Here is a 24082-nt window from a genome sequence, read left to right as displayed (position 1 = left end):
GCCATTTCCCCCAGTGATATCTGAAATAATTTCTTTCAACTCTGGCCCGAATAGGGTCTTACCCTTGAAAGGAATATTAAGCAATTTTGTTTTGGACGACACATCCGCCGACCACGATTTTAGCCAAAGCGCTCTATGCGCCACTATTGCGAAACCAGAATTTTTCGCCGCTAATTTAGCTAACTGAAAAGCGGCATCTGTAATGAAAGAATTAGCCAACTTCAGGGCGTGAATTCTATCCATGACTTCATCATAAGAAGTCTCCTTCTGGACCGAGTTTTCTAATTCCTCAAACCAAAAAGCAGCTGCAGTGGTTACAGGAATAATGCAAGAAATTGGTTGAAGAAGAAAACCTTGTTGAACAAAAATTTTCTTAAGTAAACCTTCTAATTTTTTATCCATAGGATCTTTGAAAGTGCAACTGTCTTCTATTGGTATAGTCGTGCGCTTAGCTAGCGTTGAAACTGCCCCCTCTACCTTAGGGACCATCTGCCATGCGTTCCTTCTGGGGTCAACAATGGGGAACATTTTCTTAAATATAGGAGGGGGAACAAAAAGGTACACCTGGCTTCTTCCACTCCTTATTCACTATATCCGCCACCCTCTTAGGTATCGGAAAGGCATCAGTGTGTACTGGGACCTCTAAGAATTTATCCATTTTACACAATTTTTCTGGGACCACCAAAGGGTCACAATCATCAAGCGTAGCTAGGAACTCCTTAAGTAGGGCGCGGAGGTGTTCTAGCTAAAATTTAAATGCTATGGAATCAGGCTCTGCCTGCTGAGAAACTTTTCCTGTGTCAGAAATTTCTCCCTCAGACAGGCCCTCCCTCACCGCCAAGTCAGATTGATATGAGGGCACTACAGATAAATTATCCTCTGCGTCTGCTTGCTCATTTTCTGTATTTAAAACTGAGTAATCACGCTTCCTAGGAAAAGCTGGCAGTTTGGATAAAAATGGTGCGAGAGAATTATCCATTACTGCTGCTAACTGTTGCAAAGTAATAGCAATTGGTGCGCTAGATGTACTGGGCATCGCTTGCGCGGGCATAGCTGATATTGACACAGAAGGAGAGGATAGTGAGCTATCCTCACTACCTTCAGCTAAAGAATCATCTTGGGCTATATCTTTAAGCGTGATTGTACGGTCCTTAAGCTGTTTGGACGCTATGGCACACTTCACACATAAATTTAATGGGGGAACCACTTTGGCCTTTGAACATCTTCAATGCAATAAAAATTATTTTTGACAAAAACGTTACTGTGTCTTTAAATAATAAAAGTGCACACTTTATTACTGAAACATCAAAAAAACATCAAATAAACATCCGATTTTAATGAAATTTTCACCACAGTGTCTTAATGCTTTGAAAAGATTGCACACACATTTTCAGACCAATTAACCCCTTAATGCCCAAACCGGAGCTAATAACAGCAATTAAACGGTTAAACACACTACAGTACTATGCCACAGCTTCCACTGTGGCCTTTACCTTCCTTAGGGATTATTTTAGTAGGAAAACAGAATTTATGCTTACCTGATAAATTACTTTCTCCAACGGTGTGTCCGGTCCACGGCGTCATCCTTACTTGTGGGATATTCTCTTCCCCAACAGGAAATGGCAAAGAGCCCAGCAAAGCTGGTCACATGATCCCTCCTAGGCTCCGCCTACCCCAGTCATTCGACCGACGTACAGGAGGAAATATGCATAGGAGAAACCATATGATACCGTGGTGACTGTAGTTAGAGAAAATAATTCATCAGACCTAATTAAAAAAACCAGGGCGGGCCGTGGACCGGACACACCGTTGGAGAAAGTAATTTATCAGGTAAGCATAAATTCTGTTTTCTCCAACATAGGTGTGTCCGGTCCACGGCGTCATCCTTACTTGTGGGAACCAATACCAAAGCTTTAGGACACGGATGAAGGGAGGGAGCAAATCAGGTCACCTAAATGGAAGGCACCACGGCTTGCAAAACCTTTCTCCCAAAAATAGCCTCCGAAGAAGCAAAAGTATCAAATTTGTAAAATTTGGCAAAAGTGTGCAGTGAAGACCAAGTCGCTGCCTTACATATCTGGTCAACAGAAGCCTCGTTCTTGAAGGCCCATGTGGAAGCCACAGCCCTAGTGGAGTGAGCTGTGATTCTTTCAGGAGGCTGCCGTCCGGCAGTCTCATAAGCCAATCGGATAATGCTTTTAAGCCAAAAAGAAAGAGAGGTAGAAGTTGCTTTTTGACCTCTCCTTTTACCAGAATAAACAACAAACAAAGAAGATGTTTGTCTGAAATCTTTAGTGGCCTCTAAATAGAATTTTGTAACAAACGTTCCTTCTTTGAAACTGGATTCGGACACAAAGAAGGTACAACTATCTCCTGGTTAATATTTTTGTTGGAAACAACTTTCGGAAGAAAACCAGGCTTAGTACGCAAAACCACCTTATCTGCATGGAACACCAGATAGGGCGGAGAACACTGCAGAGCAGATAACTCAGAAACTCTTCTAGCAGAAGAAATTGCAACCAAAAACAAAACTTTCCAAGATAATAACTTAATATCTACGGAATGTAAGGGTTCAAACGGAACCCCTTGAAGAACTGAAAGAACTAGATTAAGACTCCAGGGAGGAGTCAAAGGTCTGTAAACAGGCTTGATTCTAACCAGAGCCTGAACAAACGCTTGAACGTCTGGCACAGCTGCCAGCCTTTTGTGAAGTAAAACAGATAAAGCAGAGATCTGTCCCTTCAGAGAACTTGCAGATAATCCTTTCTCCAAACCTTCTTGTAGAAAGGATAGAATCTTAGGAATTTTTATCTTGTTCCATGGGAATCCTTTAGATTCACACCAACAGATATATTTTTTCCATATTTTATGGTAAATCTTTCTAGTTACAGGCTTTCTAGCCTGAATAAGAGTATCTATTACGGAATCTGAAAACCCACGCTTTGATAAAATCAAGCGTTCAATCTCCAAGCAGTCAGTTGGAGGGAAACCAGATTCGGATGTTCGAATGGACCTTGAACAAGAAGGTCCTGTCTCAAAGGTAGCTTCCATGGTGGAGCCGATGACATATTCACCAGGTCTGCATACCAAGTCCTGCGTGGCCACGCAGGAGCTATCAAGATCACCGAAGCCCTCTCCTGATTGATCCTGGCTACCAGCCTGGGAATGAGAGGAAACGGTGGGAATACATAAGCTAGGTTGAAGGTTTAAGGTGCTACTAGTCCATCTACTAGAGTCGCCTTGGGATCCCTGGATCTGGACCCGTAGCAAGGGACCTTGAAGTTCTGACGAGACGCCATCAGATCCATGTCTGGAATGCCCCATAATTGAGTTATTTGGGCAAAGATTTCCGGATGGAGTTCCCACTCCCCCGGATGGAATGTCTGACGACTCAGAAAATCCGCTTCCCAATTTTCCACTCCTGGGATGTGGATTGCAGACAAGTGGCAGGAGTGATCCTCCGCCCATTGAATTATCTTGGTCACTTCCTCCATCGCCAGGGAACTCCTTGTTCCCCCCTGATGGTTGATATAAGCAACAGTCGTCATGTTGTCTGATTGAAACCTTATGAATTTGGCCTTTGCTAGATGAGGCCAAGCCTTGAGAGCATTGAATATCGCTCTCAGTTCCAGAATGTTTATCGGGAGAAGAGATTCTTCCCGAGACCATAGACCCTGAGCTTTCAGGGGTTCCCAGACCGCGCCCCAGCCCACCAGACTGGCGTCGGTCGTGACAATGACCCACTCTGGTCTGCGGAAGCTCATTCCCTGTGACAGGTTGTCCAGGATCAGCCACCAACGGAGTGAATCTCTGGTCCTTTGATCTACTTGAATCGTCGGAGACAAGTCTGTATAATCCCCATTCCACTGTCTGAGCATGCACAGTTGTAATGGTCTTAGATGAATTCGCGCAAAAGGAACTATGTCCATTGCTGCAACCATCAATCCTATTACTTCCATGCACTGCGCTATGGAAGGATGAAGAACAGAATGAAGTACTTGACAAGAGCTTAGAAGTTTTGATCTTCTGACTTCTGTCAGAAAAATCCTCATTTCTAAGGAATCTATTATTGTTCCCAAGAAGGGAACTCTTGTTGACGGGGACAGAGAACTTTTTTCTATGTTCACTTTCCATCCGTGAGATCTGAGAAAGGCTAGAACGATGTCCGTATGAGCCTTTGCTTTTGACAGAGACGACGCTTGAATCAGGATGTCGTCCAAGTAAGGTACTACTGCAATGCCCCTTGGTCTTAGAACCGCTAGAAGGGACCCTAGTACCTTTGTGAAAATTCTGGGAGCAGTGGCTAATCCGAATGGAAGTGCCACAAACTGGTAATGCTTGTCCAGAAAAGCGAACCTTAGGAACTGATAATGTTCCTTGTGGATAGGAATATGTAGGTACGCATCCTTTAAATCCACCGTGGTCATAAAATGACCTTCCTGGATGGTAGGAAGGATCGTTCGAATGGTTTCCATTTTGAACGATGGAACCCTGAGAAATTTGTTTAGGATCTTGAGATCTAAAATTGGTCTGAATGTTCCCTCTTTTTTGGGAACTATGAACAGGTTGGAGTAAAACCCCATCCCTTGTTCTTCTATTGGAACAGGATGAATTACTCCCATCTTTAACAGGTCTTCTACACAATGTAAGAATGCCTGTCTTTTTATTTGGTTTGAAGATAATTGAGACCTGTGGAACTTTCCCCTTGGGGGTAGTTCCTTGAATTCCAGGAGATAACCCTGAGAAACTATTTCTAGTGCCCAAGGATCCTGAACATCTCTTGCCCAAGCCTGAGCAAAGAGAGAAAGTCTGCCCCCCACCAGATCCGGTCCCGGATCGGGGGCCATCCCTTCATGCTGTTTTGGTAGCTGTGGCAGGCTTCTTGGCCTGCTTACCCTTGTTCCAGCCTTGCATCGGTCTCCAGGCTGGTTTGGGTTGAGAAGTATTACCCTCTTGCTTAGAGGATGTAGAATTAGAGGCTGGTCCGTTTCTGCGAAAGGGACGAAAATTAGGCTTATTTTTAGCCTTAAAGGACCTATCCTGAGGAAGGGCGTGGCCCTTTCCCCCAGTGATGTCTGAAATAATCTCTTTCAAATCAGGACCAAACAGTGTTTTACCCTTGAAAGGGATGTTAAGCAACTTTGTCTTGGAAGACACATCCGCTGACCAAGACTTTAGCCAAAGCGCTCTGCGCGCCACGATAGCAAACCCTGAATTTTTCGCCGCTAATCTAGCTAATTGCAAAGCGGCATCTAAAATAAAAGAGTTAGCCAATTTAAGTGCTTGAACTCTGTCCATAACCTCCTCATACGAAGATTCTTTATTGAGCGACTTTTCTAGTTCTTCGAACCAGAAACACGCTGCTGTAGTGACAGGAACAATGCATGAAATTGGTTGTAGAAGGTAACCTTGCTGAACAAACATCTTTTTAAGCAAACCCTCTAATTTTTTATCCATAGGATCTTTGAAAGCACAACTATCTTCTATAGGAATAGTAGTGCGTTTGTTTAGAGTTGAAACCGCCCCCTCGACCTTGGGGACTGTCTGCCATAAGTCCTTTCTGGGGTCGACTATAGGAAATAATTTCTTAAATATAGGGGGAGGAACAAAAGGTATGCCGGGCCTTTCCCACTCCTTATTTACTATGTCCGCCACCCGCTTGGGTATAGGAAAAGCATCGGGGGGCACCGGAACCTCTAGGAACTTGTCCATCTTACATAATTTCTCTGGAATGACCAAATTGTCACAATCATCCAGAGTAGATAATACCTCCTTAAGCAGTGCGCGGAGATGTTCTAGTTTAAATTTAAATGTTACAACATCAGGTTCAGCTTGTTGAGAAATTTTTCCTGAATCTGAAATTTCTCCCTCAGACAAAACCTCCCTCCTGGCCCCTTCAGATTGGTGTGAGGGTATGTCAGAACAGTTATCATCAGCGTCCTCTTGCTCTTCAGTGTTTAAAACAGAGCAATCGCGCTTTCTCTGATAAGTAGGCATTTTGGATAAAATGTTAGCAATAGAATTATCCATTACAGCCGTTAATTGTTGCATGGTAATAAGTATGGGCGCACTAGATGTTCTAGGGGCCTCTTGTGTGGGCAAAACTGGTGTAGACACAGAAGGGGATGATGCAGTACCATGCTTACTCCCCTCATTTGAGGAATCATCTTGGGCAATATCAGTATCTGTGGCATCATTGTCCCTACTTTTTTTGGACACTATGTCACAATCATCACATATATTTAAATGGGGAGAAACCTTGGCTTTCATACATATAGAACATCGCTTATCTGATGGTTCAGACATGTTAAACAGGCTTAAACTTGTCAACAAAGCACAAAAAACGTTTTAAAATAAAACCGTTACTGTCACTTTAAATTTTAAACTGAACACATTTTATTACTGAATATGTGAAAAAGTATGAAGGAATTGTTCAAAATTCACCAAATTTTCACCACAGTGTCATAAAGCCTTAAAAGTATTGCACACCAAATTTGAAAGCTTTAACCCTTAAAATAACGGAACCGGAGCCGTTTTTACATTTAACCCCTATACAGTCCCAGGTATCTGCTTTGCTGAGACCCAACCAAGCCCAGAGGGGAATACGATACCAAATGACGCCTTCTATAAGCTTTTTCAGTGGTTCTTAGCTCCTCACACATGCATCTGCATGCCTTACTCTCCAAAAACAACTGCGCATTAGTGGCGCGAAAATGAGGCTCTGCCTATGACTAGAAAAGGCCCCCATCTGAAAAAGGTGTCCAATACAGTGCCTGCCGTTTTTTTAAAACAATCCCCAAGATTATAATAACTATAAGAGTTATAATCTGCCAAATATGTTTAGTAAAGTAATCGTTTTAGCCCAGAAAAATGTCTACCAGTTTTATAAGCCCTTATGAAGCCCTTTATTCTTTTACTTAAACTAAGAAAATGGCTTACCGGTCCCCATAGGGAAAATGACAGCCTTCCAGCATTACAAAGTCTTGTTAGAAATGTGGCCAGTCATACCTCAAGCAGAAAAGTCTGCAAACTGTTTCCCCCAACTGAAGTTACTTCATCTCAATAGTCCTGTGTGGAAACAGCAATCGATTTTAGTAACGTTTGCTAAAATCATCTTCCTCTTACAAACAGAAATCTTCATCTCTTTTCTGTTTCAGAGTAAATAGTACATACCAGCACTATTTTAAAATAACAAACACTTGATTGAAGAATAAAAACTACATTTAAACACCAAAAAACTCTTAGCCATCTCCGTGGAGATGTTGCCTGTGCAACGGCAAAGAGAATGACTGGGGTAGGCGGAGCCTAGGAGGGATCATGTGACCAGCTTTGCTGGGCTCTTTGCCATTTCCTGTTGGGGAAGAGAATATCCCACAAGTAAGGATGACGCCGTGGACCGGACACACCTATGTTGGAGAAATAAGCCTCTCTGGAGTCTTTTCTGATGCCTCTGGACTCCCCACGTGAAGCTGCATGAACTGCCTAGGCAAAACAACTGCGCAATTGAGACGCGAAAATGAGGCCTCCTCCCTCTTCATTCCAGAGTGGAGGGGCCTTTCTGACTAGATTAGGTGTCCAAATAAGTGCCAGGCGCAAATTAAACCCCAAAAGTGTTTTAAAGTCTGAAAAAACACCTTAATTATAGTGAAAACATGCTAAAAAGCAATCGATTAAGCCCACAAAAGTGTCAACCAGCATTGAGCCCTTAATATAAGCCATAATTTTATACAGAGTCTAAGAAAATGGCTTACCTATCCCAGAGGGGATTGCTGACAGTCTTCTAGCATTACTAGGTCTTGTTAGAAAAATGACTGATCATACCTGAAGCAGTTAAGCCTGCAAACTGTTCCCCTTAACTGAAGTTCTCTGGTTTCAACAGTCCTGCGTGGGAACAGCAATGGATTTTAGTTACTGGTGCTAAAATCATATTCCTCTCGGCAGAAATCTTCATCACTTTCTGCTGCAGAGTAAATAGTACAAGCCGGCACTATTTTAAAATAACAAACTCTTGATAGAAAAATAAAAAACTACAACTAAACACCACATACTCTTTACCACCCCCGTGGAGATGCTACTAGTTAGAGCGGCAAAGAGAATGACTGGGGGGGCGGAGCCTGAGGGTGAGGGGAGCTATATGGACAGCTCTGCTGTGTGCTCTCTTTGCCACTTCCTGTAGGGATTGAGAATATCCCACAAGTAAGGATGAAGCCGTGGACCGGATACACCAATGTAGGAGAAATTATTATTTATCTTAACAACTGATCTGATTTTCTGATACTAGCAGAAACTGTTATAAAAAAATAGTGAGTTAAAAGTGTATTACAGTAATATTTATTATTATTTAAAAAGTTAAGAAATGCAAGACAGAATTTATTTAAAGACATACCGTCAAAGTAGACAATAGCCCCAACAAGCTTGTCCTTCCGCAGCATTGGGAAGAGCTCCAAAGCTTTGGATTTGCTTAAGACATAACTACTCTTCAGGCACTGACTTCCAGCCACAAGGTCATAGGCTTTAATTCCAATCCAATAATAAGGCAACTGCCACCACCTGAAAAAGAACAAGTTATTTTATTGGATATTAGATTTGTCCTTACATAGTATGTACATTTTTTTAATCTCTCAGCTGCCAGAAAAAAACTGCAAAACATTGGTTTCTCTTGCAGTTAAATGGTTTAAGATACTCTTTTATTAGACTTGACTTTATGAGAGTATAACAATATTTTCAGAAAAACATTATATTATTTTCATAAATATGTAATCCGAATGTATATTTAGTATACAATGCCTTCAGTTTATCCAATAATTTAGAAAGCTTCTTTATGGTATAAGGACAAACAGGATATACTGGTTTAGCAACACATAGTATTACATAAAGTAGTCAATACCAATCTCCTTAAGTCAACAGGAATTTGTAGAGATAAATCTAATGCCTTAGCTTTATAAATAGTTGCCCTGTTGCTACTTTCTCTTAGCCACATGTCCTCTTTACTATATTCTCTATATACATTACTATATATTAGCCCTTCTTAACTATATTCTCTCTATACATTATTATTTATTAGACCTTCTTAACTATATTCTCTCTATACATTATTATTATAAAACCTTGTTTACTATATTCTCTATATACATTATTATTATAAAACCTTCTTTACTATATTCTCTATACGCATTACTATATATTAGCCCTTCTTACCTATATTCTATCTATACATTATTATTAATCCTTCTTTACTATATATTCTCTATACATTATTATTATTATAAAACCTTCTTTACTATATTCTCTATATGCATTACTATATATTAGCCCTTCTTATCTATATTCTCTCTATACATTATTATTTATTAGACCTTCTTTACTATATATTCTCTATACATTATTATTATAAAACCTTCATTACTATATTCTCTCTATACATTATTATCTATTAGACCTTCTTTACTATATATTCTCTATACATTATTATTATAAAACCTTCTTTACTATATTCTCTCTATACATTATTATTTATTAGACCTTCTTAACTATATTCTCTCTATACATTATTATTATAAAACCTTCTTTACTATATTCTCTCTATACATTATTATTATAAAACCTTCTTTACTATATTCTCTCTATACATTATTATTTATTAGACCTTCTTAAAGGGACACTGTATCCAATTTTTTTTCTTTTGTGATTCAGATAGAGCATGACATTTTAAGCAACTTTCTTATTTACTCCTATTATAAAATATTCTTTATTCTCTTGGTATCTTTATTTGAAATGAAAGAATGTAAGTTTAGATGCCGGCCCAATTTTGGGGAACAACCTAGGTTGTCCTTGCTGATTGGTGGATAAATTCATCCACCAATCAAAAACTGCTGTCCAGAGGTCTGAACCAAGAAAAAAGCTTAGATGCCTTCTTTTTCATATAAAGATAGCAAGAGAATGAAGAAACATTGATAATAGGAGTAAATTAGAAAGTTACTTAAAATTGCATGCTCTATCTGAATCACGAAATAAAAATTTTGGGTTCACTGTCCCTTTAACTATATTCTCTCTATACATTATTATTATAAAACCTTCTTAACTATATTCTCTCTATACATTATTATTATAAAACATTCTTTACTATATTCTCTCTATACATTGTTATTTATTAGACCTTCTTAACTATATTCTCTATATACATTACTATATATTAGCCCTTCTTATCTATATTCTCTTTATACATTATTATTTATTAGACCTTCTTTACTATATATTCTCTATACATTATTATTATAAAACCTTCTTTACTATATATTCTCTATACATTATTATTATAAAACCTTCTTTACTATATTCTCTCTATACATTATTATTTATTAGACCTTCTTTACTATATTCTCTATATACATTATTATTATAAAACCTTCTTTACTATATTATCTCTACTGTATACATTATTATTTATTAGACCTTCTTTACTATATTCTCTCTATACATTATTATTATAAAACCTTCTTTACTATATTCTTTCTATACATTGTTATTTATTAGACCTTCTTTACTATATTCTCTCTATACATTATTATTATAAAACCTTCTTTACTATATTATCTCTATACATTATTATTTATTAGACCTTCTTTACTAAATTCTCTCTATACATTGTTATTTATTAGACCTTCTTAACTATATTCTCTATACATTATTTTTTATTAGACCTTCTTTACTATATTCTCTCTATACATTGTTATTTATTAGACCTTCTTTACTATATTATCTCTATACATTATTATAAAACCTTCTTTACTATATTCTCTCTATACATTATTATTATAAAACCTTCTTTACTATATTCTCTCTATACATTGTTATTTATTAGACCTTCTTAACTATATTCTCTATATACATTACTATATATTAGCCCTTCTTATCTATATTCTCTTTATACATTATTATTAATTAGACCTTCTTTACTATATATTCTCTATACATTATTATTATAAAACCTTCTTTACTATATATTCTCTATACATTATTATTATAAAACCTTCTTTACTATATTCTCTCTATACATTATTATTTATTAGACCTTCTTTACTATATTCTCTCTATACATTATTATTATAAAACCTTCTTTACTATATTATCTCTACTGTATACATTATTATTTATTAGACCTTCTTTACTATATTCTCTCTATACATTATTATTATAAAACCTTCTTTACTATATTCTCTCTATACATTATTATTATAAATCATTCTTTACTATATTCTCTCTATACATTATTATTTATTAGACCTTAACTATATTCTCTCTATACATTATTATTATAAAACCTTCTTTAGTATATTCTTTCTATACATTATTATTATAAATCATTCTTTACTATATTCTCTCTATACATTATTATTATAAAACCTTTTTTTACTATATTCTCTTTATACATTATTATTTATTTACTAGAACCAACCTCCTTTAATCACACAGATTTTCTACTATTTTTATGTATGAAGTGAAATATCTTGCTGATCTTCACATGCATATACTTCACTTAATGCTACAGAAAAGCGTGCTGAACAGAAATGTGCTAGTAAGTGGCAAGCAGTCTTCAATTAAAAGTAAATACTCTCTCTGGAATGGACAATCTAATAGGGGAGAACAAACATAATGGTGCATCCAGCACTTATGCCATTTTTTTAAGCAAGTACAAATGAAATTACAGTGTTTTCACCTTACTTTAACTTGTAGCCACTTCTGGATCACATTCATGTATTTTTCTATCAGTACAATAAGAACATTGCGTATTTTGAGATAATCTTACATTAGGTTAGATTAAACAGCGAAAGATAAGACCTGTGAGAAAAAGCTCCAAGACTAATTTTACAATAGAAAATAAAAGTATGCTTTAAGTGTTGTACTTTTTAAAGACGAGTTTAAAGTGATGGTAAATTTTAGCGTTATTAAAGCGCTACTCTGAATCTAAAGAAGACCTTCATTCATGATTTAGAAGTGAAATGACATTTAAGCCTCTTAACCAATAGCTGTGCTAGCCATACAACACTCAATAAATTGCATAATTAAAATTCATTTTTTTGTTTTGTTGGGGACTTTTTATACGAGTGTTTACTAATAATACAGATTTTAATTCATACTTTGACTACGATTTTTCCGGTGAGAGGCACATACACTGCAGTTCACTTCTTTTAAAATAAATGTTTAGTTTACAGAATCATGTGTATGCCCTAGTAGCAATGGATCTTTTAGAGCATCCTTCCTGGAAGGAAAGCTTTAAAGAATCTGGCCCTAGTGCATTTCACATGTTTCTTTTCCTCTCTTTGCAAGATCATCTTACTCTTATAATATCTATAATCCCTCTGCTTTATATTCTTCTCTCCCACTCTGGGATCCTCCATATCATGTGAGCTTCTGTTCCTTTAAGCCCCTGCTTTAGCTGTCCTACTCATATAACTTATTTGTTGCAGACTTTGCATTTCATAATAGCCAAGATTAAGAATTTGTACACATTGATAATATACAGTTCAATGACTATTCCATATATTTTACATTCTATGGGCTGGGATAATGATTAGTTCAGATAGAGTGAAACTGAAAATGTTGTCTAATTTTGACGTCAGATAAGAGCAATAGGCCAAGCAAGTCTGCCCGATATTTCCTATAAACTTATATTGTTCATAGGATAGCCTTATACTTATCCCAGGCATGAAAACCAATTTTCCTGAATCAATTATAAATAAATGTAAGACATTTTTTATTAATTGTTATAGTCCTGTGTCTGCATTCAGCTTAAAATATCCTATATTAATCGTACAACCTAGTGAACTAAATAAATCTAATGGTATAAAACGTCAGTTAAAGTCAGAGTTAAAAAACAGGGGAAATTCTGTTTGCAGCTCTCTCTGGCTGAAAATCTGAAGTAAACATTGCACTGCAAAACATTTTTAAACTTCTGTTGTTAAATAAAGACAATGGTGGTGAGGGATTTCCAGGAGGGGGAAGCTGCTCTGGCTGTGAAAAGAAAAAAAAAAAAGGTAAGTTTTTAATAAAAACAGCTGCTTTGTAAACTTTGATGAATGAAAGTGCTCCTGTTTTTAATAGTATTTTTAAAAAACGGGCTTTCATTCATCAAAGTTTACCTTCACTTTAATTTTCACTTTACGCATATGTTCAAAAGGAGGAGCCTACAAAACCCTTAACACCAAGTTAAGATTCCAAGGAGGAGAAAATATCTTATATTAAAGGTTTAATAAGAACCAAAGCCGGAACAAAACCATGTATATCAGGAAGATTAGCAATTGTCCTATGAAACAAAACTGAAAGAGCATAATTCCGCCCCTTAAGAGAATTGGCAGATAAGCCCTTATCCAGACTATCCTGTAAGAACTGCAAAATCCAAGGAATTCTAAAAGAATGCCAGTAAAAACCATGATCTATACACCAAGAAATAAAGGTCTTCCAGACCTAATTATAGATTAATCCTAGTTACAGACTTATAAGCCTGAATTAAGGTTTTAATCAAAGATTCAGAGAAAACCCTATGTCTAAGGACTAAACGTTCAATTACAATGCCATTGAGTTCAGAAACTTGAGATCCAGATGGAAAAACGGACCTTGAGACATAAGGTTTGACCGCAGAGGCCAACTGTACATCTGAACCAGATCTGCATGCCAAATCCCGCGAGGCCAAGCGCTGGGGCATTCCGGATTACTGAAGATTGCTCTAGGCTTATCTTGGAAATCACTCTGGATAGAAATACCAGAGCAGGAAACAGATAAAGCTGAAATGACCAAGTAACTACTAGAGCATCCATGAAACTCTGCTTGAGGATCCCTGGACCTAGCAACGTACATGGGAAGTTTGTTGTTGAAACGAGAGCCTATGAGATCTATCTCTGGGAGACCCCAAAAATCCACAATATGACTGAACACATCCTGGTGAAGAGACCAATCCCATGGATGTAGCGACTGATGGCTGAGAAAGTCCAGTCTCCAGATGAGACTCTTTTTAAAAGAGGCCTAGCTTGAAGAGCCCTGAAAATTGCACTGAATTCTAGAACATTTATAGGTAACAGCAGCTCCTGAGGATCCCAAACTTCCTGTGCTCTCAAAGACTCCCAGCTGTCCAACCTGATTTGTAGTGATCACCGTCCAGGTAGGAAGAACAAAAGAAAAAAAAAAATAATATGATAATAAACTAATGATCCAGCCACCAAGTCATAGGCTGACTTGTGTTGGGATCCAAAAATATATTTTGAGACAGCGGAATGTAGTCTCTCTACCATCGACAAAGCATAAAAAGCTGAAGAGGACTCATGTGAAAATGAGCATATGGAATTACATCTGAAGCTGCAATCATAAGATCTAGAATTTCCATAAAAAGAACAACCAAAGGGAAATAGAGAAGGTTCAGACATGCTGACACCAATCTTAAACTTCTCTGCTCTGTTAGAGAAAGGCTCATGAAGACTGAATCTATTTGAAAACCCCAAAAACATAATTTATTCTTACCCGATAAATTCCTTTCTTTCTTGGTGGTGATAGTCCTTACTTGTGGGAATTCATCTCCTGGCCACCCAGAGGAGACAAAGACACCGCACAACAAAGCTTTAAGTATCTCTACTACTTCCCTCTCTCTTCCAGTAGTACATATAGCCAAGGAAAAGATGAAGTAGTAAGAAAGATAGTAGGGTAAAGAGGTGCAAACAAGTTAAAAAAAAATGTGCGGGTTTGTGGACTATCACCACCAAGAAAGAAAACATAATTTATGCTTACCTGATAAATTTATTTCTCTTGTAGTGTATCCAGTCCACGGATCATCCATTACTTATGGGATATATTCTCCTTCCCAACAGTAAGTTGCAAGAGGATCACCCACAGCAGAGCTGCTATATAGCTCCTCCCCTCACTGTCATATCCAGTCATTCGACCGAAACAAGACGAGAAAGGAGAAACCATAGGGTGCAGTGGTGACTGTAGTTTAATTAAAATTTAGACCTGCCTTAAAAGGACAGGGCGGGCCGTGGACTGGATACACTACAAGAGAAATAAATTTATCAGGTAAGCATAAATTATGTTTTCTCTTGTTAAGTGTATCCAGTCCACGGATCATCCATTACTTATGGGATACCAATACCAAAGCTAAAGTACACGGATCATGGGAGGGATAAGGCAGGATTAAAGGGAGGGAACCACTGCCTGAAGAACCTTTCTCCCAAAAACAGCCTCCGAAGAAGCAAAAGTATCAAATTTGTAAAATTTTGAAAAGGTGTGAAGCGAAGACCAAGTCGCAGCCTTGCAAATCTGTTCAACAGAGGCCTCATTTTTAAAGGCCCAAGTGGAAGCCACAGCTCTAGTAGAATGAGCTGTAATCTTTTCAGGGGGCTGCTGTCCAGCAGTCTCATAGGCTAAGCGAATTATGCTCCAAAGCCAGAAGGAAAGAGAGGTTGCCGAAGCTTTTTGACCTCTCCTCTGTCCAGAGTAGACAACAAACAATGCAGATGTTTGACGAAAATCCTTAGTAGCTTGTAAATAAAACTTCAAGGCACGGACTACGTCCAGATAATGTAAAAGACGTTCCTTCTTTGAAGAAGGATTAGGACACAATGATGGAGCAACAATCTCTTGATTGATATTCTTATTAGAAACCACCTTAGGTAAAAACCTAGGTTTGGTACGCAGAACTACCTTATCTGCATGAAAAATCAGATAAGGAGAATCACATTGTAAGGCAGATAGCTCAGAGACTCTTCGAGCCGAGGAAATAGCCATTAAAAACAGAACTTTCCAAGCTAAAAGTTTAATATCAATGGAATGAAGGGGTTCAAACGGAACTCCCTGAAGAACTTTAAGAACCAAGTTTAAGCTCCACGGGGGAGCAACAGTTTTAAACACAGGCTTAATTCTAACCAAAGCCTGACAAAATGCCTGTACGTCTGGAACCTCTGCCAGATGCTTGTGCAAAAGAATAGACAGAGCAGAAATCTGTCCTTTTAAAGAACTAGCTGATAATCCTTTGTCCAAACCCTCTTGGAGAAAGGACAATATCCTAGGAATCCTAACCTTACTCCATGAGTAATTCTTGGATTCACACAAATAAAGGTATTTACGCCATATCTTATGGTAGAAATTCCTGGTGACAGGCTTTCGTGCCTGTATTAAGGTATCAATTACTGACTCGGAGAAGCCACGCCTTGATAGAATCAAGCGCTCAATCTCCATGCAGTCAGTCTCAGAGAAATTAGATTTGGATGATTGAAGGGACCTTGTATTAGAAGGTCCTGCCTCAGAGTCAGAGTCCATGATGGAAAGGATGACATGTCCACTAGGTCTGCATACCAGGTCCTGCGTGGCCACGCAGGCGCTATCAGAATCACCAATGCTCTCACCTGCTTGATTTTGGCAATCAGTCGAGGGAGCAGAGGAAACGGTGGAAACACATAAGCCAGGTTGAAAAACCAAGGAGCTGCAAGAGCATCTATCAGCGTCGCTCCCGGGTCCCTGGACCTGGATCCGTAACAAGGAAGCTTGGCTTTCTGGCGAGACGCCATGAGATCCAGTTCTGGTTTGCACCAACAATGGATCAGTTGAGCAAATACCTCCGGATGGAGTTCCCACTCCCCCGGATGAAAAGTCTGACGACTTAGAAAATCCGTCTCCCAATTCTCTACGCCTGGGATGTGGATCGCTGACAGGTGGCAAGAGTGAGACTCTGCCCAGCGAATTATCTTTGAGACTTCTAACATCGCTAGGGAACTCCTGGTTCCCCCTTGATGGTTGATGTAAGCCACAGTCGTGAAGTTGTCCGACTGAAATCTGATGAACCTCAGGGTTGCTAACTGAGGCCAAGCCACAAGAGCATTGAATATTGCTCTTAACTCCAGAATATTGATTGGGAAGAGTCTCTCCTCCTGAGTCCACGATCCCTGAGCCTTCAGGGAGTTCCAGACTGCGCCCCAACCTAGAAGGCTGGCATCTGTTGTTACAATCGTCCAATCTGGCCTGCAAAAGGTCATTCCCTTGGACAGATGGACCCGAGATAACCACCAGAGAAGAGAATCTCTGGTCTCTTGATCCAGATTTAGTAGAGGGGACAAATCTGAGTAATCCCCATTCCACTGACTTAGCATGCATAATTGCAGCGGTCTGAGATGCAGGCGCGCAAATGGCACTATGTCCATTGCCGCTACCATTAAGCCGATTACTTCCATGCACTGAGCCACTGACGGACGTGGAATGGAATGAAGGACACGGCAAGCATTTAGAAGTTTTGATAACCTGGACTCCGTCAGGTAAATTTTCATCTCTACAGAATCTATAAGAGTCCCTAGGAATGAGACTCTTGTGAGTGGGGATAGAGAACTCTTTAACACGTTCACTTTCCACCCGTGCGACCTCAGAAATGCCAGAACTATCTCTGTATGAGACTTGGCAATTTGAAAGCTTGACGCCTGTATCAGGATGTCGGAGCCACCGCTATGCCTTGCGGTCTTAGAACCGCCAGAAGTGAGCCCAGAACCTTTGTAAAAATTCTCGGGGCTGTGGCCAACCCGAAGGGAAGAGCTACATATTGGTAATGCCTGTCTAGAAAGGGAAACCTTAGGAACCGATAATGGTCTTTGTGAATCGGTATGTGAAGGTAGGCATCCTTTAAGTCCACTGTGGTCATGTACTGACCCTCTTGGATCATGGGTAGGATGGTCCGAATAGTTTCCATTTTGAATGATGGAACTCTGAGGCATTTGTTTAAGATCTTTAGATCCAAAATTGGTCTGAAGGTTCCCTCTTTCTTGGGAACCAAAAACAGATTTGAATAAAACCCCTGTCCCTGTTCCGTCTGCGGAACTGGATGGATCACTCCCATTACTAGGAGGTCTTGCACACAGCTTAGGAATGCCTCTTTCTTTATCTGATTTGCTGATAACCTTGAAAGATGAAATCTCCCTTGTGGAGGAGAAGCTTTGAAGTCCACAAGATATCCCTGAGATATGATCTCCAACTCCCAGGGATCCTGAACATCTCTTGCCCACGCCTGGGCGAAGAGAGAAAGTCTGCCCCCCACTAGATCCGTTTCCGGATAGGGGGCCGTCCCTTCATGCTGTCTTGGGGGCAGCAGCAGGCTTTCTGGCCTGCTTGCCCTTGTTCCAGGACTGGTTAGGTTTCCAGGCCTGTCTGGAATGAGCAACAGTTCCCTCTTGTTTTGAAGCGGAGGAAGTTGATGCTGCTCCTGCCTTGAAATTTCGAAAGGCACGAAAATTAGACTGTTTGGCCTTTGATTTGGCCCTGTCCTGAGGAAGGGTATGACCCTTGCCTCCAGTAATGTTAGCAATAATTTCCTTTAAGCCAGGCCCGAATAAGGTCTGCCCTTTGAAAGGAATGTTGAGTAACTTAGACTTTGAAGTCACTAGCAAGCTTGGAAAACACTTAAAACAAGTCTACAAGCAATATAAAAAAACGTTACTGCGCCTTTAAGAAACACAAATTTTGTCAAAATTTGAAATAACAGTGAAAAAAGGCAGTTACACTAACAAAATGTTTACAGTGTATGTAACAAGTTAGCAGAGCATTGCACCCACTTGCAAATGGATGATTAACCCCTTAATACCAAAAACGGAATAACAAATGACAAAAACTTTTTTAAACAGTCACAACAACTGCTACAGCTCTACTGTGGCTTTTTACCTCCCTCAATATGACTTTTGAAGCCTTTTGAGCCCTTCAGAGAAGTCCTGGATCATGCAGGAAGAAGATGGATGTCTGTGTCTGTAATTTTTGCTGCGCAAAAAAGCGCTAAAATAGGCCCCTTCCACTCATATTACAACAGTGGAAAGCCTCCAGGAACTGTTTCTAGGCAAAATTCAAGCCAGCCATGTGGAAAAAACTAGGCCCCAAGAAGTTTTATCACCAAAAATATATATAAAAAACGATTAAACATGCCAGCAAACGTTTTATATTACACTTTTATAAGAGTATGTCTCTCTATTAATAAGCCTGATACCAGTCGCTATCACTGCATTTAAGGCTTTACTTACATTACTTCGGTATCAGCAGCATTTTCTAGCAAATTCCATCCCTAGAAAAATAATTTAACTGCACATACCTTATTGCAGGAAAACCTGCACGCTATTCCCCCTCTGAAGTTACCTCACTCCTCAGAATATGTGAGAACAGCAAAGGATCTTAGTTACTTCTGCTAAGATCATAGAAAACGCAGGCAGATTCTTCTTCTAAATACTGCCTGGGATAAACAGTACACTCCGGTACCATTTAAAAATAACAAACTTTTGATTGAAGAAATAAACTAAGTATAAAACACCACAGTCCTCTTACGACCTCCATCTTTGTTGAGAGTTGCAAGAGAATGACTGGATATGACAGTGAGGGGAGGAGCTATATAGCAGCTCTGTTGTGGGTGATCCTCTTGCAACTTCCTGTTGGGAAGGAGAATATATCCCATAAGTAATGGATGATCTGTGGACTGGATACACTTAACAAGAGAAAGGAATTTATCAGGTAAGAATAAATTAATGTTTTCTTTCTAAAATCATGATTGTCCACGAAAATCCTTACTTGTGGGAACTAATACCCAAGCTGTGAAGTCCACAAAGAAAGCGGGTGGGAAAAGGAAAGGAAGACACCTATTTACTAGGAATCATCTTCTGACCCTTCCGTTTACCTGAATACAGAACAAGAACAAGCTAGATGACTGACGAAATTCCTCAGTATCTTAAGTAAAACTTCAAGTCCCTGACAATATCCAAATTATGTAAAAGTATCTCCTTTGAAGACTTTGGATTAGGACAGAGAGGAGGAAGAATAATTTCACTATTGATGTTTTCAGCGGAAACTACCTTCAGTAGAAACCCAGACACCATATGCAACACTGCCTTATCATGATGAAAAAGTCAAATATTGCGGATCAGAAGAAAGAGAAGCAAATTCAGAAACTCTTCTTGCCGAAGAGATAGCCAACAGAAATAAGATCTTCCAAGATAAAATCTTAATATCCAAAGAATGCATTTGTTAAAAAGGAGGAGATTGTAAGAACCAAATTTAGATTCCAGGAAGGAGCAAGGGGCTTAACAACTGGACCTATCCTAACAAGAGCCTGAACAAAAGATTAAAAATCCGGTAACCGGGCAAACGCTGTGATTGGAGGAAGGCCGGAATCATCATTTCCTATGTAATAGGACCGAAAGGGCAGAAATTTGACCCTTGATGGAACTAGCAGATAGACCCTTGTCTAAACCCTCCTGAAGGAATTGTAAAATGTATGGAATCCTGACCGAATGCCAAAAGAAGCTGTGTTTAGAACATTAGGAGAGATATATCGTCCAGACCTTGTGATAGATCTGTCTAGTAACGGGTTTACGAGCCTAAACAAAAGTAACAATTACAGAATCAGAAAAACCTCTCTGAGATAAAATTAAGTGTTCAATCTCCAAGCAGTTAAGTTGAGAGACTGAAGATTTTGATAGCAAAATGGACATTTCACGAGTAGATCCTGACGAAGAAGAAGACGTCTAGGCGGAGCACTAGACATCCTGACCAGATCTGCATACCAATTCTGATGAAGCCATGCCGGAGCTATCAGAACTGCCAAGACACCATCCTGCTTGGGACTAAACATCACTATGGGCAGAAGCACAACTGGAGGAAACAGGTATACAAGATGGTAATGGCATGAGACTGTTAAGGCATCCGTGAACTCCACTTGAGGGTCCCTTGCCTGGAACCATAGCCAGGTAGCTTGTGGATGAGCCTGGGCACCATCAGATCTATCTATGGGCTTACCCAACGGTCTATTAAGATATTGAATACCTCCTGATTGAGAGACTATTCCCCAGGATGTAGAGTCGGGCGGCTCAGATAGTCTGCCTCCCAGTTGTCCACCCCAGGGATGTGAATGACAGAAATCAAACAAAGGTTTTGTTCTAACCAAGACAAAATATAAGATACCTCCCTGCATAGCAAGCTGACTATGAGTGCTTCCTTGATGATTTATGTATGCCACCGCTGTGATATTGTCTGGAAGCGAATGAAAGATACTGAGCGGAGAGTCGGCCGAGACTTAAGAGCATTGAAAACTGCCCTGAGTTCTATGACACTGATGGGTAGCAATGCTTTTTGTGCTGACCAGATACCCTGAGCTTGTAAATGCCCTCAAACTGCTCCCGAACCTGACAGGCTGGCGTCTGTAGTGATAATATCCCATGATGGCAATAGAAAACCCCATTCCCTCAACACTGGACCTGGGGACGTCCACCAAGAAATAGACCGTCTCTGTGCTCTGAAGTAACAGATGAAGCGCTGAGTGAATACCAGACCACCGGTCCTCCTGGAAGTGACATCATTTTGCAGAGCTCCCAAAGTTCTGAGTACTGGAGAGCTCAGGGAAGAGCAGGCGAATACCTAAGTGTCGGAACAGGATAGTGCCCACATGTTTACACACACACACACGCACACTGAAGACCCCACATAGTAGGAATAATATAAAGGAGGCTGACATTGCGCAGTAATGGCCTGCCCTGATCCCCAACTATGGAGACTAGGTAGGGTTTCCATCACGCCCCAGTTTTTGGTCATAAACAGCCCTGAGCTGGTATAGGGGTTAAAATACAATATCGGCCCAAGGAGGAAAACCAGAAACCCCAGCACCTACTAAGTGCCTTGTTTGGGATGGTAGTGGAGCCAAGGGAAGGTACTTAAAGTGAGTGTAAAGTTTCATCAAGTAGTGCCCGGTTTTTAAAAATACTATTAAAAACAGGGGCACTTTCATTGATGAAACTTTACATTGCACCATTTTTGTAGAAATACTTACCTCTTCGTCAGCCTGTCGTAAGCCTCTTCCTACGTCAGAAATGACCATTCCGGCATCCTCCAATCACGGCTTCCCCCCGGGGGAAGCACTGCCTAAAGCAACGCCCTGATTGGAAGAAGGCCGGAATCATCATTTCTGACATAGGAAGAGGCTCTCAAGAAGAAGAGGTAAGTGCTGGTGCTATCAGAAACACATGCCATTGTTCCATTATGATCTTGGAAATCACCCTTAGAAGAAGAACTAGAGGAGGAAAAATGTAAGCAGGTTGGTAAAACCAAGGAACTGCTAACGCATCCACCATCTCCGCCTGAGAATCCCTGGACCTGGAAAGGTACCTGGGAAGCTTCTTGTTTAGATGGAAAGCCATCAGATCTATTTCGGGAAGACCCCACATCTGTACAATCTGCCAAAATACATCTGGATGGAGAGACCACTCCCCTGGATGTAAAGACTGACGACTGAGATAATCCGCTTCCCAATTGTCTACCCCTGGAATATGTATCACAGAAATTAGACAGGAGTTGGATTCCGTCCCCAAGAAAGTATCCAAGATACTTCTTTCATTGCTAAAGGACTGCAAGTCCCATCCTGATGATTGACATATGCCACAGTTGTGATATTGTCTGTCTGAAAATGAATGAATGATTCTCTCTTTAATAGAGGCCAAGCCTGAAGAGCCCTGAAAATAGCACAGAGTTCTAAAATATTGATTGGTAACTACGCCTCTTGAGAATTCCAAACTCTTTGTGCAGTCAGAGACCCTCAGACAGCTCCCCAACCTGCGAGACTTGCATCTGTTGAAATCACAGTCCAGGAAAGACGAACAAAAGAGGCCCCTTGAATAATTTGATGATGGTCCAACCACCAGGACAGAGAGAGTTGAATGTTGGGATTTAAGTATATCAATTGTGATGGAGTATAATCCCTGCACCATTGATTCAGCATGCAAAGCTGCAGAGGTCTCATATGAAAATGAGCAAAGGGGATGCTGCAGTCATGAGACATAAAACTACCATGCACATAGCCACTGAAGGGAATGATCGAGACGGAAGGTTTCGACAGGCAGAAACCAATTTCAATTGTCTCTTGTCTGTTAAAGACAGAGTCATGGACACTCCAACCATGTTTTTGAAGAAACAACACAAGTTGATTTGTGTGAGATTCTGCTAAATGAAAAGGAAATGTAAAATATAAAAGAAAAAATAACATTTAAACAGAAATATCTTATTTCCACATATAGCAGTTTCAGGAATAGGAAAACATGCAAAAGCTAAAATTGACAAACAAGCAAATAGCATAACCCTCTGAGCATAAAGAAGGCAAGGAGCATATAGGAAGTGGGGTAAAATAAAATTTAATTTTTGGGTGCCAAGTATGACGCATAACGCAAAAGGAAGTTTAAAAAAAAAATTTGGGGCACCAACAAATATCCGGAAATTACGCAACTCGAGTCCTAACAAACACGATTTTGCTCCAAACAACCTTGCGTCAACTAAGACGCAGGAAATACCGAACTTGCGTCATTACAGGCGCACAGTCCCGCCAAAAAATTCTCGCGCCAAGAATGATGCAATAAACAACAGCATTTTGCACCCTCTCAAACCTAATTTGCCCGCAAGTTTTTCAAAAGAAAAAACAAGTCAAATTGGAAAAAAAGACTATACCCCAGGAAAGACAAACTTCCTAAAACATGATTCCCATAACGAAACTGCCAGACTGCAAAGGGAAATATACAATATAAGTAAAATACAAAACGTTATAAAGTGCCAAACCATAGCTGAGAGTGTCTTAAATAATGCCCCTCCTGGTAGGATTGAATATCCCATATGTCACTAGCTCATGGACTCTTGCCAATTACATGAAAGAAACATAAATTATGCTTACCTGGTAAGTTCATTTCCATCCAGGGAAGAAGAGTCCACGGCTTCATTCATTACTGTTGGGAATTAAGAACCTGGCCACCAGGAGGAGGCAAAGACACCCCAGCCAAAGGCTTAAATACCTTCCCCACTTCCCTCATCCTCCAGTCAATCTGCCAAAGGAACAAGGAACAGTAGGATATATATCAGGGTATAAATGGTGCCAGAAGATTCATTAAATTTAGGTCCACCCATCGGAGATACGGGCGGGCGCCATGGACTCTCCTCCCCTCGATGGAATAATTTATGCTTTCCATCTAAAGGGGAGGAGAATCCATGGCTTCATTCATTACTGTTGGGAACATATACCCAAGCTCTAGAGGACACTGAATGAAACCGGGAG

The 24082-nt window shown here is 39.7% G+C and overlaps 1 protein-coding gene across 1 annotated transcript in view; it reads right to left on the bottom strand.

Moving 5' to 3' along the window:
* GPD2 (glycerol-3-phosphate dehydrogenase 2) overlaps positions 1-24082 on the bottom strand; it is a gene marked incomplete in the record, with an annotated part of 636690 nt that overhangs the window by 366357 nt on the left and 246251 nt on the right. The window contains 1 exon segment of the mRNA XM_053698314.1: positions 8387-8550. Within this exon segment, the coding sequence (XP_053554289.1) occupies positions 8387-8550 (164 nt within the window).

The sequence above is a fragment of the Bombina bombina genome, chromosome 1, assembly GCF_027579735.1.
Source record: "Bombina bombina isolate aBomBom1 chromosome 1, aBomBom1.pri, whole genome shotgun sequence".
NCBI lineage: Eukaryota > Metazoa > Chordata > Amphibia > Anura > Bombinatoridae > Bombina > Bombina bombina.
The sequence above is the reverse complement of the archived record's forward strand: the minus strand, read 5'-3'. Positions and strand labels throughout refer to the sequence as shown.